This window comes from Pieris brassicae, chromosome 11, assembly GCF_905147105.1.
Source record: "Pieris brassicae chromosome 11, ilPieBrab1.1, whole genome shotgun sequence".
NCBI classification, from domain to species: Eukaryota; Metazoa; Arthropoda; class Insecta; order Lepidoptera; family Pieridae; genus Pieris; species Pieris brassicae.
This window is the reverse complement of record NC_059675.1, coordinates 13,859,626-13,877,062: the sequence shown is the minus strand read 5'-3', so window position 1 is coordinate 13,877,062 and position 17,437 is coordinate 13,859,626. Positions and strand designations below refer to the sequence as shown.

Sequence of the window (17,437 nt, the reverse complement as noted above, 5' to 3'; positions counted from 1 at the left end):
AGTGAAAGAGTCTGGCTAGTAATTGATATTGACAAAGGAAATGATACTAAACACCAAACGACTGCAATTTCGATAAATATCAAAAATACATCCAGTAATCCTTAGGACAAAAAAAATTGTTTAAGAAAAGAAAGTGGTACCGAAGAAATCGATCAAATAATAGCGATCAGCTTGAAAAAAATAGACAAGGATCTTTTTAAATCTCAGTTACCATTACCCTCCAAAAAGAACAATCTCTGTAATGGTAACTGATCTATAACAATATAGATACGGAAGTTTCGCCATGTATTCCACACGGTTGCTAGATTTGAAAAACAAAACACAAAATCTAGACAACACAAAAAACTTACCTTGGCATCAAGCAAAAGCACTAAATAGAAAATACAAACATCCGAAAATGCAATAAATGTATCCCCAGACAACAAAATATGACATTGGACTATAGATGGCAAAAAATTAATAATTGTTGAATGCCTTCGAGCAGGTTTTTTTTACCCATATAATTACAAATAGAACTGAATTTTTTAACACTTTTAAAGTCTTGAATTTGTATCTTTATGATATAATATGGAACTATATTATTATTTTAATAATTTAAGATTCGTCGCTTTTTGTAAAATTGTGTGTACAAGAGGGTTAGAGACGGTTGGGTATAAATAGTAACTTGCATAAAAATTGTCAATAAATGACAATGAGACCATCAAAATATCATTCATTCACCAGTGTAACGACCGTTACGAACCAATTTCATTCAATATCATAAAACGTCCTCTGAAGGGTAAAGCGATATAAGAAGTGAATGTCGAAATCGTAAACATGTCGTACGTAAACGCGATCCCGTAATAAACTACTGTAATTTGTTCGCAAATAGAAGTAGCCTAGCTTGTAACTTATGCATAATTCACACGCCATAACTTCTACGTAGTCTGTACTATCATTATGTGCAATAGATGTAAACAACTGCATAATAATGTACTGAACATCGTAGAACAAAACCTCAATTACAAAGGCCGCTTTACGACGTCACTATTAAAACGCCGACCGTTTAATAGTCATGTCAAAACCGGTTTTCGCTGTCGTAAATGTTTTTCAGCTGACATTTTATGGAGTTAGCCTTTGTGTGCTATTGTGAGTATAAAAATTGGTTTACTTGTGTTATTGAAAAATACCAAAAGATCGAGTGGGACAATACATTTTACTGGTTACATTTTTGTATTGCTTTCGTCAACTTTTTTAATCACATTATGAACGTATACACGCTATTTTAACTTAGATTAATTTTGTGCCGTGACCAGCATCAAAACATCCATGTTGATATTAAAAAATGCAACCTATAAGGATTCGTTTTCCAAAACGCGATTAATATACATACAATATGATTAATTTTGATTAGCTACATAATGTATAAAGTAATTAACTGACGTAAATCGAAAAGCAAATTGACAGCAAAATAAACGTCATAACAGCTGAGAACGCTGTGTTTAATTGAGGCTTCCAACTATGGAACTCCATTTAAATTCGACGTTGTTCCGGTGGCCACTGATTCCGGTATCGAAGAGCAACTTAGCGAATGACCGCCTTTGTAATGACTACTAACTAGCCCTGTGGATGTTGGGATCCCATTTGCTATTTTGTGGCTTACAAAGGTTTACTTTTGTCGCAAATAGTAGAAAGGTTTACGTGTAAATCGAATTTTGTGGTCGGCCTTTCTGTTACGTGCCTCCAAATACTATTGTTTTAGGCTCAATGTAATTGAGTCTACGCAATAATTTCTGTACGTTTCCCTAAATAAATCTTTATAGAGTAATGCACTGTGTTTTATATCTGCTGATTTTTTATTATAAAATAAATTTCCATGTCTACTTTAAACATTGGGATGGAAGGAGTATGTTGACCAAGTAGCGCGTGGCTGTGAATAAGTTCCAGCAATGGATTCTTGTTTCTTCATGCTTTAAACACTTGTTTGTGCATTTACAGTATTTTTCGCGAGAATTTTTTGAATCAAACATTTACGAGGTTAAAAGTGTAACAGGTATAGAAAGGTCTATAAAATAATAATAATGTAGGGGTATTTATATATATACTATATAGTTGTGAGCGTAGTTTTATAAGGACAATGTAACAACACAGAGAGACAGTCTGTATTTAGCGATTGACGCAAAAGCACGTCAAATAAAGATGTCAATCACAATCGCATTGTTTCCTTTGGAGTCATCCGGGTAGTCACCCGGAGGCAACATACCCCGGCATCCCCCGCATCTACAATAATAAGAAGAACTTTATTTACAAAATTCATATATCGCTAGTCCCCACAGTAGTAGTATAGTAGTCCCTGTGTTGTGTGTAACTACGTATAGATAACAATTATTCCGTGGTACATATTGACAACATTTTTTTTAAAGTAATTTTAGTGTTACAACTAAGTCTTAAAAGACCTTAAGTTTTCGTGAATGTGTGTGTGTGTATGCAAATGTATTTGAGAGTTGTTATGACCGTGCGCTGTGTCTGTGTTAGGCTGTGGAACCTCAAAGTCATCATCAACAGATACGATTTGACGCTAATAAACATGGATTTTCATTAATTACTTATGTATGATGGCAAGATTTACACAAATCGTTTATTGAGGAAGATTTTATTTATATTTAATAAACAATACGTGAATAAAAATAATGTTTTTTGTTTAAATAACCTTAGCAATAAGTCGTAATCTTTTATCTTATGTATTACAACAAATATTGTGTTAACCTTTACAAACTATTATTTTCAAGAACATCAAGTTTAATTCAATGCAATATTATGTGAGTGTATTAAGAATACACACACAACTATTTCAAATCAAAGATATGTACCTTAGTCCAGCCGTAAGTTTAGCTACAAATGAAAATTCATTTGCAATGAAGTAATGTAATGTTATTTATATCTATATATTTATTAAAGTCTCAGCAAAAAATAAACTATTCTATTCAATAAATGGCCACATTTGGCTTTTATACAGGCCTTTAATCTGTTTGGCCACGAATCTGTTACGCACTGTTTCCAAAGTAAAGCTAAGGTCCACTCCTTTTTCACAAAAATCTAGTTTTGTAACTTCTTGATAAGACACTGATGCAGTATGATGACCAGGTTGAACCTATTCGATCACTTGAGCAGCTTCTTTAGAATTGAGATCGTAAACTTTATCATTTATTTATGCTTATTGTAGTGGTTTTCAATCGTTTTTTCATCGGTAAAGAGGATATTTACTGTGCTTTTCATCTGCGTATCGATACAGATGGCGTTTTGATCGATCCACTATTTAATTGTAAAGATTGATGTAGGGCAGGTCCTGTATATTATAATACGCGATAGTAGCGGTAATCTTCATTTCTCACGGTTTTAACCTTTGTAGTTTTAACAGCACGCGGCCGTCCCGATCTCTTCTAGTCTTCGACAGACGAAGTAATGTTGTATCTGTTGATAGTATGATATACCAACATACGGCTGATACCAAGCTTTTGAAATGTTGATCGGGAATGGCTCCACTCACTTTGTATAAGGAGATAACTACAATCCTATTTTCTTTACCACCCCAATCCATATTGTAATTTAATAATGAATACGAAAAAATAACATATATGTTCTAAATTCAAAATAATTAAAAAGTTCAAAAAAGAAAAGTTTTTATGTATTATCGTATTTTAGGCCTGACTAGTTGTAGTGCTAATAATATGCATGTTTTAATAAACTTTAATTTTAGTACGCGTTCCTTGGCAATGCTTGGCACATTGATAAAGAAAAATAAAATACAACAATATATGTGAAAATCACTATTAATTCATAAATTATCAAAACTAAAGGAATTTATTTCAAAGTGATGTAACTACAGATATCTAGACCTTGCTCGTTAATCAGAATGCTCAATCTCACCAATCTCACCAAAACGCGTTCTTTTGAAACGGAGGTCGAATACCTTAAGTATCGAGAGGGTAAACGAAATTTAAATTAAGTTAAAAGGTTGAGGCAAACAACCTGATACATCTTAAACGCAAACGATATTTCAATATATTTTCTACGATTCTCCAATGACAACATCTTAAAGCGCGCTATCCTGGTTTCGTACGTTTGACAACTCTTTTTCGGAGACAAGTAGATGCTACATGTTATTAGGTAATAGCTAAGTTCTTACATCCGTGAAGTGAAAATACAAATTGACAGACGAAAGATGAAACCGTGCATATAATTGTGCTAATCACAAACAGACGTATATGTCGCGTGTCTGCGTCTGTTGTCCTTAAGATAACGGCCAATCACACCCGATTATATATTATCAGCTTTGACGTTGATAAGAGATATTTTACATGATTTTATTATGCCGATATTTATATTGTCCAAGTTAAACTAACCACTTACGTGGAGTTTCAACTAAAATTTACCTGTGCGATAGAATAGAACATATACACTATACACTTCGATTATATCGTGAATTAATTACCATTTTACAATTAAGTAAGTGTATTAGATGTCATATTCCGTATTAGCTAATCTCTCAATCCCTAGAGATAGACATCTACATAGGGTTGAATGGAACTCAATGTAATATCTGCTATTCATAAGATGATTGTGCGAAATACGGCGCAAAATTAACAAATACTCAACCTATCGCCGTTGAGAACTTGATAATCTCATATATTGTATGTTTTTAGTTCCAATCGGGATTAAAGTGATACCTCGTGAAATAACCACTTAACGAAATGAGTGTAAATAAAAAATGACATTAAAAAATATGCTCAGAGCGAGCTACAGGTTTAGAAAATACAACTATAAACGAAATATAAATCATTTTATGTAATTTTAAACGTTTTGGTAATTAATTTTCTACACAACGGACTAATAATGCTCTACAGACTAATTACAGCTATTTTAAAATGTATAGAACACGCGATCTAAGTATTTTCATATCTTTTACATCTATGGAATTATAAACACGATATTATTTGTTTTTTACATACTAATTGAATGAAATAACAAATCTGTAAAGCCATGTCACCCATGTGGAGTCATAATTCGGCAGACTTTGGGAACAAATTTTCTTTTTCAGTTAAAATTAATCTCCAAACATAGAATTGTCCATTATATGTAGGTTGAGTAGTGTTGTTTCGTGTTTTACCGTGTCGACTCTAATCCCTATGGTCGTAAATTCAAACCAAGGCGATTCACCATTGGACTTTGCTATATACGAATTTACAATCGTTCGTACGGTGAAGGAAAATGTCGTAATCAAAGTGAACACCTTTAAACCCAAAAAATGTGTGCCAGCCACAGAAAGCTCAAACAGATACGACAGAGATAAAACTTTAGTAAAAAATTTGTTTCAAATTCTATACATTTCCTATTTTCTTGTTTCAGTACCACCACACCAGTTGATACTGTATGACAAATCAGGGAGAGATGTTTCAGGCGTCGTAGGCCCACTGGAGGAGGGAGATGAACTTGTACTTGTATGTGAGGTTAGAGGAGGTAAGTTCAATATTCTTTATAATTTAAATAGCATTCGAAAGAAACTCTAAACACTATATTCATCACACCATAACACAAAGTTAGACCTCATCCTTTTTTGAAGTCAGTTAATAGTTAACGAGTTAGTATTTGTCGTATGCTTCATTTTAAGCTACTAAAATCGATTATGGATAATATATTAAAGAGGAAACGTTTAAAGATAATTAGAGACAATCAAAAAACTTAGAAACAGGAGACTTAATCAACCACTAATATTCCTAAAATAAAATAATTAATTACTATATAGGAATAGTTTTTTACCGTCTAAGCGATTTAGCAAAGAAATGAAATCAAAAATCCAAATTAAAATTAAAATACGTTTACTCAGTTTAGATGCGTCTTAGCGCATTTTTATGAATGTGAAAAACGTTTACAAAATTCGCGAAAGAGCAAGAATACGCCATTAGTTCGCAAAACTACCAGGAGGTCTTGTTCTGAGAAGAACGAGCAAGAAACTCAGCTAGTTTTATCCTCCCTCTACATTACTCTCCTCTATTATACAAAGTAAAAGTTAACAACATCAAAGTTACATAAGTAAAAAAAATATATTTTCTGTGATTTACTTCCACATTATACACATATTCACAACACTTCAAAGATAACACAATAAATTATAACAATATAACTAGAACAATTAACACGCATTTTTGTCTTCTTGGCAGTCATTAACTGTGTAGTCATTAAGCTTTACACATTAATGTTTCTTTAATATCTGTTTTGAATCTGTTTAAAGGTAATTTTAATATTTCACTCGGAATCATGTTATAGTAGCGTATACTTAGGCCCATAAATGAAGTATATATTTTCTGCAACCTGTAAGATGGCTGGAAAAGTTTTCCCTTATTTCTTAAATCCACTGTTAAATGTCACTGTTCTTTAAAATAGATATTTATTTTTTTATTTTATTTATATTAAAATTCTTAAGAATTGCACAACCATATTGTAACTTACGTAGTTTTTTAAAACACCTTTTAGTGTAAAACATCGAACAAATATCACCCTGCCATGCTCTTTTGTTGCTGAATATAAAATAAGGGTTGGACTTCAGATCCAGAACATGATAGATTGACACAAAGTCTACAACACGTCTCTAATTATGTATTCCAATCAAGATACACTTGCATAACTGAATATTGTGAACCCATGCGAGCGATGCTCCTAATTACCTACGACTGACCTACATTTTTAAAGTACCAAGATATGGAAATTCACCCGATATGATTAAGAATAGAAATTTTATGTAAACAACTTTCTTTATAAAGGCTTTTAATAGTATTTACATGAAAATAGGATTAGTAAAGTACTTATTAAGCTTCTCACTTCTAACAAAAAGCTTTTTCTCTAATTCAGTCGACAGGATATTGATAAATGCGCATGATTTAATATAACATAGTGAAATTATTTAAAAAAATATGAACAAAAACAAATTACTTATATTGTTGTGATCTCTGTGATTTATAATTATTCATATTTGAAACTAATGACAAATATAAATAATAATAAAGCTCTAAATAGTAAGCAGTACAAGCTGGGCTCGCAACTTAGTACTTAAAAGCACGTTAGAACACCGGCTCTGTATCAATGGATTATGCAATATGTTTGTTATTCTAACATCCCTAAAATCCACAGCTTTATTTGAGTAAAATTAATTTTTAAATGAGCGGCGTCAAACTGTTTAAGTAAAACCCACATGTTATCAGGTACAACGATTTTTCTTGAAAGTATTTTATCGTTATAATAAAGTACAGAATCTCTGGGAATAAACACAAGTTTCTCTCAAGTGGGAGATGAGAAATTAAACCGATTACTTTGATATATTGCGCTTAAACTTACCGATAAGTCACTGTGTGATCGCCTCCAAATGGCAGCCGTGCAAAGTTATCTATCGTCTCAAGGGTGTTTGATAACGACTAGTATTATTTTACGCAACGATTCTGTATTATCACTTTGTTAATTATTCATTAATCTGGTACGTCATTTATTATTATTTCTTTTAGCATTTTACTTAAAATTATATTTACTTTAAAGTTAGGACACAGAAAGTGGAAGACTTACTCACCTATTTAGAATGAGAAGGAATTTAAGTCCTACACAGTATTTATTTTAAATTAATTTAAACAAATTTTCTCAGCAGTTTTATGACTCCTGATATAACATTAAGTTGCAAAATCTTGTATAAACAGTGGCTAATCCCCCGCTTAAGGTTTCCACGGAATTATGCATAGCCCTCGGGCTTAGGGGTTGTCATCTCATACCATTTGGCGGACGAATTTGTTGGACATTACGAGGTGGTGTTTAGTATGATAAGAATTTGATTAGACCTTTTAGCATCGTCGCGTAATTTATAAGTATCGCTTCGAGTTATAGGTATTAAAAAAATATGTTTCTAATTCACATTACCATATGGATTACTGTAATTGAAGAGCTTTCGCAAGATAATTAAAAAACCTACCCTAATATATAATTTCGTTATAAAATAAGATAGACAACACGTTTAACCACTTTCTCATAACATTATTATATGGCTAATCTTATACATATTAATTTAGCTACAAGCCAATACTTACATAATATAATTCATAAGGTCAGCCTATAAATGTCAATTCACATAACTTAAAGGCAATCTAAAGCCAAGCTATTATATATTATTGTTCCTGTATTATTTGTTCCCTTATCGCTACAATAATTTTGTTGAATGGTGGGTAGTAAAGATGATATTAAGTGGAAGTCATGAATTTTTCCGAGTGAAGCAAAGTAATCAATACAGAGGACTGACGTGGGCCGTGATAACGTAATTACAGTGCTAGCCGCGCCCGTACACTCTACACCTAAAGAAATATTATAACTGGCTGATGCGACTTCACCTGTATTACAATAAAAAAATGGCTTTTATAGTGTACAAAAACCTATATATTATTACTAGATTTATGCCAAGTATAATATTAATAACCAGATATTAATTAAGTTATTGGGTGACGGGCATATTTCTGAGTAAATTTTGAATTCGAATTTATGTAAATAGATGGTCCACCATCCGGGCTACAGTTTTTAGGATAAGATATGCCAGTATACTTACGATCTTTCTCCTTTATTTTATTTATTAACACTTCGTTGCATTACAATATATACATTGAACATAATTAAATGACAGGGCTACTGGTGACCTTATCGCTTTCGAGCGATCTCTTCCAACCGCGGTATGGAAAAAATGTATTAAATTAGATAAGGTATGTAAGAAGTGCAAAAATACAAACTAGAAAACGATACATGAAAAATAAAAAGTGCACATGAATAACGATAATTTAAAATCGGTCTCACATCAGTTAGTAGTTAATACGAAAGTTAGGCATTAATGTTATTTACAGTAATGCCTAAATGTTTAGTCAATGTTTCCCAATTACCTCTAATAACATGACTGTATGGTTTCCATTATTTTTGTGTATATATCCTATTTCAAATAACATTTCAAATCGTCAAAAAAAGCTTAGTTGTTTTTTACTTTCCTCAAATATATGAATATTGTGATCGATTGAATATATGAAATTGACATTGTAATTGTATGTTATTAATATGCATAAATTATTGTACAAATTATGATCAAATCAAACGCCTCTTAATTTTGTAATTACAAAAAGAGAGAAAAGTTTTTGAATTATCTTTCTCTTCAGTCAAAAGTCTGTTGTTTTCTGTAGATAACTATTAGTTTATTTTTTTATTTGTTTACTGAAGGTCGCCTTATAACATCAAGGTATTCGAGGACCACACAAATATCAACTACATAATAAATATGACACAAATAATTACATTTCTGACATAAATATAACTAAATAGATCAAACTAAAAAAAAAACGTATTCGTAATCTTCTTTTATTCTTTACCAACTTATGCAAATATAAATTTAAGTTTTAAAGCACCTCGACACTTGGCACGGGTGTCAATAACAGGTTCCTGCTTTCGTACTTTGTACTTAACACCTTAGGTTTGTAAACAAATTATTATCTTGTCTTTATCTTTGATTGATTCGTTTTTTTTATCAATGTCAACACTTCGTTGGACGGAGAATTTGTGACCAACTTGTTTTCTACCGTCACAAAAAAATGTATTTTATTAAATTAAAAACATCTAAATATTAACTATAATATATTAAAATGTACTGTTATAATTAGATTTATCTATTAGAACCATAACTACCTTTAAAGCTTACAAAGTAGCGTAGTTTTTAACTTAACAAGGTACATTTTCCATGATATTCACCTAACACAACTTGAAATGAGCGTCAACTAATCTTTACAGATTATATATCAGCATTTACACGCATGGATCAATAAGTCAATTCGTAGAAGTTGTGACTGCCGTAACTATAACACAGTAATCATAGAAATAGGGCACAAGAGCCGTATAAGATACAACCATACATATATAGCCACGACTAAAGCCGGCTATTATGAGATTAGAGGTTTACAATTCTATATAAGCTTGCATAATTCAAAAGCAAACATTTTATTTCAATCCCCGAGCTTCATTCAATTCCGTAACTTCTATCTGTAGTTTGGGGCTATTTTTGCTCTGACTCGATTTGTCTGCAAACCACGACGGTCTAGTCACAAATTGATGGCTTTATTTGGATAAGGTAAATGCAATTTCAACTATGCTTCAATAACTATAAATTAAAGTAGGTTATTGGGTATGCATTTGCTTAGATTGTAGATTTAAGTGAAATGCGCGAGACTAGTATTTGACCTAACCTTATTGAATAAGAAACGTTACTGTTTAATAAAATACAAATTAGATGTTTTTACTGATTTGTAAAACTCGTCAAAATTTTTGTGTATTATCTTCAGGTTAGAGTAAAAAAAATTCTAATATAAATTCTGCAGTGTTGGTGGCTAATGGCTTCAGCATGCGACTCTCATCCCTGACGTCGTAGGTTTGATCCCTGGACCATAGAATGGACTTTCTTTCTTATTTGGGCATTTAACATGGGCTCGAATGGTGAAGAAAAACATCAGGAAACCGGCTTGCTTTAGACCCAAAAGTCGACGGGGTGTGTCAGGCACAGAAGGGTGATCACCTACTCGCCTATTAGATTAACAATTCATCATGAAACAGATACAGAAATCTGATTCCCAGGCCTAAAAATGTTGTCGTGCCATTGATTGTTTTTTTTTAAATATTTTTTTTAATATAAATTCTTAATAAATGTTAAACGGTATTAAAAATATAGAAATATAACATATAATATTGCGGATTTTTAAAATAAATCGCAAATTGATTCTCTGAGAATACAAAGTTATATTTTATTTATCACGCCTTTACAATGTTACAACAATTATTGTTTAACTATGACAATTAGTCTTAAATCTCACCTACAAATACAAAGAAACGACATTTAAAGTTTACTAATATCGCCTCCTCATTTGTATCCTTAATTAATCTCACTACAAGTTTTTTATAACAATAAATGCACTACATAATCTGTACGTCATCCGCCATTCTATCGCGCGTCACTCCGATGCGTCGCTTACCAACTTCCACAGATAACTTATAAAAACGCAAAGCGCGCCAAATTCAAATTAATGAAATGTCATCTCATTACATAAATATTAAATTTATATTTTCATTCTGATTAAATTATTATTTAATTTATTAATCATTGCTATTACTATATATAGTACTATAATAATATATAACTATAATACAATACATTAAATATGTATAACAATAAAAAACAAAAAAATCGTTTTAACCTTCGAATAAAGCCTATGTTTGGACTGCGTGCCCGATAGGCTAGTATGTAGGGGTGCTTTATTTAAAAAAAAGGCTTTGTTCTATATTTAAATCAATTGCACCTCGACTTTTTAATTCTAGTTCGGAACAAGATTTATCGTAAACATTTTACACTATACGCCATTTAACTGTACATTTCCTGAATACACGATATAATCTTCAACCCTTTTGAGGCTAGACTAACTGTTAATTGTTGATCATATCTTACTAACAAGCTTTTGTAGTTAAAAACTTACGTTAGTTTTTTTAATGTATGCGGAGATGTTTTAATGTATTTTACAAATGATGTGTATATGTTATATTTATTAGTATCTGTTAAATTCTGTCAAATATTTGCTAAGTAGAACTCATATCTTGGAAACCTTAATATTATTTTTAATGTTTCATGCAATTTTTTTTTAAATGAACTTGGTTGCAGTTAGGGTTACTATTCGTACGTATAATAAAGTTTTATACGATATTTCAGGTATATAGTATACGAATTCTTTCGCATGATGTCGTCAATTTAGTCGTTAATTATTTTTTGTTAAACGGAATTATCGATTGCCATTGAATCGATGTTGCCACTCGTCTACAACTCACTACACTACTCGCCAGCGCCATACGGCCACATCACTTTAAATAAAATATATTTTTAAATGTAATAAAAAAGAAAAATAAATTGTGTTTTTCTTTGATATTATGAACTTTTTTTTCTTCTGTCCTATGTACTTTAATTGAAAAAAACGATGCAATTAGGTTGGTTAACAGTTTATAGTTAACGAATATAGCAAGAATATGCTATAAGCCATAATAATTTTAAAGTTTACACGAGATTTAAACAATAAATATTCAAGCTAGCTACTTAAAGCATTCTATTTATTAAAACTTTTTAGTAAGGACATACCATAGAGCTAATCGGAAATTAAAGCTTTACGCAGCTCTTTTTTATAGCATACGTTAATTAATCTTAAGTTTAAAAAACCGTTCCAAATTCAAATTATAATTTAATAAAGGAACGAGGCGCCTCTTTAGATTTTTAAACTATTTTTAAGTTCCTACGACCATGAAACCCTAACCAAATTCAATAATAATTAGAAATATTAACAAATCAATCCAGTATATAATAAAACATAAAAGGCCTGTCCTCATATATTCACTTGTTTCAGGTCGGCCATCACCAACAGTGATCTGGCTTATAGACAGTGTACCCGTACCCCAATACATCGGCGAGAAAACAGATTCGCACGTCGTTGTTAACAAACTCGAGTTACCTCACGTCAAGAGATCCCACTTGAATACCACCTTCAAGTGTCGAGCCTCGAATACAAACCTCGTCAGCCCTCAAGAGAAGACGGTGCGCTTAGAAATGAATTGTGAGTATGACGTAATTACGTATTGAGGTATTTTCAATTGACCTGACACAATGGTAAGACGTATAATGGGGTGAATTATTTAGGTTACCATATTTTTTGCATGTAGCATTGGTTTAAAGTAAGAATTAAAATAAACCTGTCTTTTAAACTGTGCAAAGATTATTTAACTACGAACAAATTCTCTAGATGGTAGATGACAATGTTTCTCTGGTTAAACGTTAGGTTACTATATTAAATGGAGGTTTTGCGCGATGATATCATGTATTGATATTTTAGAATTAATTACAAATCACGTCACGTGTGGATATGTCAATTAGAAATATCCACACGTGACGATACTATGGAAATAAGCAATGATAAAAGGTTTGTTCACTTTGATGTCGGTTACAAGAGAAAAATAACTGTAAAGGGTTTATGTTTATTGCACAGTAACATCCAGAATGTTCAAAATTTTATTGAAATATAGTATTTTTATTTAATTTAATATAATAATAGGTTGGGGGAAAAAGTTCCTTCGCATTTTTAAAGAAAATTCACAACATTTTTTAATATAGTTTATTTACATTTAACTAAAGTATGTAGGTACCATATTGTTCGATAACTTTTTGCCATCTTGTAGGTTGTAGAAATTTTGGGGCAACTGATTAAAATTGATTTTGGCAGTCCTCTCGTGATGTTAGCCTGACACAGCCTAAAGAATTCTGAACAGACCGAAACTTCCTAATTTGAATTTATCTTCTTTTAAATTTAAACTTTTAATGATACCAAAACCAGCCAGATACAAATAGTATAGCCAAAGACATTGTATTACAAGTTCATACATACTATAATGCGAAAAGACTTTTTGCCCAACCTAACATTAGGTCCTTACATATGAAATTGGCGTTTTGTATGGGAGGAACAAAAAGTCGAATATTTTTAAATATAATATATTTAATTAATCAAAGTATGAACCATTGTTTTCTATGCACTTTTGCCATCTCGTAGGTAGTTCATTGATCCCTTTACTAAAAACCAGTCGGACGGGAATCAATAAAATCTGTGAAGGCGATTTGGCTTGCCCCATCAGAGTTACATTTTTTCCCTTGCAAGAAGTTGTACAAATTTCGAAAAAAATGGTAATCTGTTGGAGCAAGGTCCGGGGAGTCGGAGGATGTCTTAGACATTCCAATTGAAGCTCTTCTAATTTGGTAGCCGTCTGTTGTGCAGTGTGTGGTCTAGCGTTGTCGTGAAGTAGCAGTGGCGTGGAGCGATTGACCAGCCTACGTTGTTTAGCCGCTAGCTTTTCCATCATGGTTTGCAATTGCTGACAAGACACCAGCCGTAATAGTCTGGCCAGATTTGAGAAAACTGCAAAGAACAATACCGGCACTAGTCCACCAAACGCTTACAAGTAACTTTTTTGGGGTTAATTTTCGCTTGGGGCAGGATTTGGTTGGCCAATTTGCTTCAAGTGAATTAAAACAGTTTTATCACTAACACCGCAGCCTGCAGCTAACTCGGACGTGGTTTGCGATGGATCCGCTTCCACAATAGCCTTCAATACTTCATCAACTTTGGCCTCAGGCCGTCCACGGGGCTTGTGCTGCAGGTCGAAATTTCCAGATCGAAAACGTTTGAATCAAAAACGAACTGTGTTTTCTTTTGCAACATGACCGCTATACACATCATTCACCCTTCGAATCGTTTCCGCAGCACTAGTGACACGGCGGAACTCGTACTCGTAAATAATGCGATACTTTAAGTTTTCCATTCTGTAAAATGAGTGACGCAAACAGAAAAAAACAAATGAATAACGGTCATCGAAGCACAAATACATGAGTAAATAGCTGTACAAATTTGAATTTGGAATTCCCTACCAAAGAGGAGAACATCGTGATTAAAGTGGCCAGTAAGAAATACGCCATTTTCATATGTAAGGACCTAATAAAACGATAAAATTTATTGAGTACAACATTAATGGATTAAATATGAAAGCTTGCACTGTTCTAGTGGAGCTACGTGATAGCGTAGCGTTAACGTAGCATTTTTGTAGCTACGTAGCCTTCGATCGTTATACAAGATACGTGTCTGTTATAACTTAATTGATACTCTTCATTATAATTATTTTTGTTTGGTTGTAATCTGGGCATTGTTATGGGACAGATTTTACATATTGAGTTGCTAAATAATTTTTATAATACAATAAGTCATATGTTAAGATAAAAAATCAAATGGTAGTAAGTGAATTTCCTTCGGTATAAGTGTTACTCGAATAAGTGTAGAAATATAATTACGATATAACGTAATGCGTATATCAAATTAAGCTTCTGTTCCCATTTCAGCTTTCCAATCCTAGAAGATATGAACTGTACATTTGTTACAGTGAGGCCGACGTTAGTGCAGATAGCGAAGAAGCCGGCGACGTTATCAGCGGAGCGGCACGTCAGCTTATCATGTGTAGCGGAGGGAAGCCGCCCGCCCGCCCAGCTCACTTGGTTCAAGGACAATAGGAAATTCACTAGGGGCAAGGTTTGTTTAGCCTGTCTCTTGATTTTAAATCGTATCAAATAAATAATACAAATGTTGTATTTCTTTCCTTATCTTATCTCTTGATATACACTCCTACTATTAAAACAACAAGCAATATCATTGCGCAGTTATAAATGAACACATGTGTCGAATTATAGCCGTGAAAATACATTTTTACAAATAAATACGTAAGAGTAATAAAGTTAATTTTTAAGTTTATATGTTTGACGCTGATCGATACACCGGATCCAAAGTTTAAGAACCCTGTCACAATGTTTGGTTTCATCGTTAGTTGAAGATAATTACAGTTAATGCGTACATGAGGACAAATAATCGCGCGCTTAGTCCACTTGATACACTACAACAGTTGAACTAACCTTAAGTAAAACGTAAAAAATGTTATGTACAGCCTTTTTTTTTCCGCAGGCCATAAATATATAAGATTCTTACCATTACTCTCTGTCACCACCCACCCGCAACATGAATGATTATTTCTGTGACATCCGATTTTATTCCTCATACTCATCGAAGCTTACATCAGTAATGAATACGTGTATAAAACATTCATTGTACTCGTCCATTGTCGGGATTCCAATTAATTACTATGCAAAAGGTTATACATTAAAAGGCGTTTCATATCCACGTACTTATACATTCCTTTTAATAAAGATTTATTGTTTAACGTTTTTTTTGCTTTTATTGCTGCAATTATACAATTTTTAAACATAAGAACTTGACTATAGAAACTAAAATATTTTAGTATACTCTTACAGTGAAGAAAACATCGTGAGGAAATCGGCAAGCCGTAGATCAAAAATGTCGACTGTCTGTCTATGTCTAGCACAGAAGGCTGACCTACTTGACTATTGAAAATAAATTATATTCTTATAGTAAGAAAACAATTTTTTAACCGGATTAAAGCTACTTGTATTATTATAAACTTATAATTATTAACATAATTCTAAATTTAAATTTTATTTTCCGACGTTTCGCGTGCTTTACAGCGTGCGTGGTCACGGTGACTGAAGACAAAAGGTGTTGAGTGTCAAAAGTATCACAGCTGTAGAGAAAGTTGTGTTATCTGTATTTATTTCCCCGGAGTTGGTATCGACTAAATGATGATGAAAATATTTACAGAAATGACTCACGGTGTCCTCCTTGTTTTCTTTCAATGTGTAAAAGCTATGTTAACCAAAGACAATACTATTGTTATAGTAATATTACACAACGTTTATATGTCTATTTTTGTGGTCTTTGTTTCCAATGATTGATAAGAGATTTTAATAATCTTAAATAACTTTTTTTACAGGTTACTGAAGCTGTAAATGATACATGGGTGAGCAGTACAATTCAGTTCACACCTCTTCCAGAAGATGATGGTGTTCAGGTCAAGTGTCAGGCGGACAACAGCGCCTTACGAGGACAGAGTATAGAAGATTCCTTCAAACTAGATGTTGTGTGTGAGTATAATTATGTATTTTAATAAACATAATATAGTTTAAACATATTTTACATTAATTCAGCAAAAGTATAAAAAAATAAATAAATATATATTATTTTTGCCGCAAATTTGTAAACATTTTAAATTAAAACACCACAATGTTTGTACACTCAATTCAATAAACAGACTTTTCATAAAACATTGAAAACACCTTTATTTAAAAGCTTTGATTACATTTTCGTTATTCAAAGTAACGCAAATTTAATTTTACTTTCATTAATAAAGGGTATAAAAATATACATTAATTCGAGAGCAAATACAACTCATTCATGTATCCCCACATCTTAATTCACACAGACATTTCCTAAACGAATATTGCTACAAAATAAGCAATAACGAAGCTCAACTCAACCAGTTTTCTCATTTCTGACATCGTTAAGCTTAATTATCATTGCTACTTAGAACACCTTGCGAACGGCCTCACACCGCTGAGCATACATGCTCCGTTTTGTTTAAGTCAATTTAATACTAAGGAAATTATCTTATAAGATTATGTACACTCGACTTTTTAATTAAGTGTCGCTTTGAAAGAAAAAAGACATTTCTTACAGTGCTAACCTAATAAACACCCAACTTATAACCCTGAGACCGTTTCTACCCCAGCTATGTACTAGGAGTAACTGATAAATAATAAACAAATAACAATCGATAATAAGGCATCTAGCAATAGTAACTTTTCTACGTAAAGGTTAATTTCGATATTCCAAGAGAAATTCTATTTTGACAAAAAATACTAAGAACTTCACTA

The 17,437-nt window shown here is 32.2% G+C and overlaps 1 protein-coding gene across 2 annotated transcripts in view; it reads left to right on the top strand.

Annotated features, from left to right (window-relative positions):
* Positions 1–17,437, top strand: part of LOC123716200 (nephrin-like) — a 73,614-nt gene that overhangs the window by 36,338 nt on the left and 19,839 nt on the right. For both annotated transcript variants that reach the window (XM_045671819.1, XM_045671818.1), the window contains exons 5-8: positions 5,386–5,496; positions 12,471–12,677; positions 15,043–15,188; positions 16,498–16,648. In XM_045671819.1, the coding sequence (XP_045527775.1) occupies positions 5,386–5,496; positions 12,471–12,677; positions 15,043–15,188; positions 16,498–16,648 (615 nt within the window). The remainder of the gene's footprint in view (positions 1–5,385; positions 5,497–12,470; positions 12,678–15,042; positions 15,189–16,497; positions 16,649–17,437) is intronic.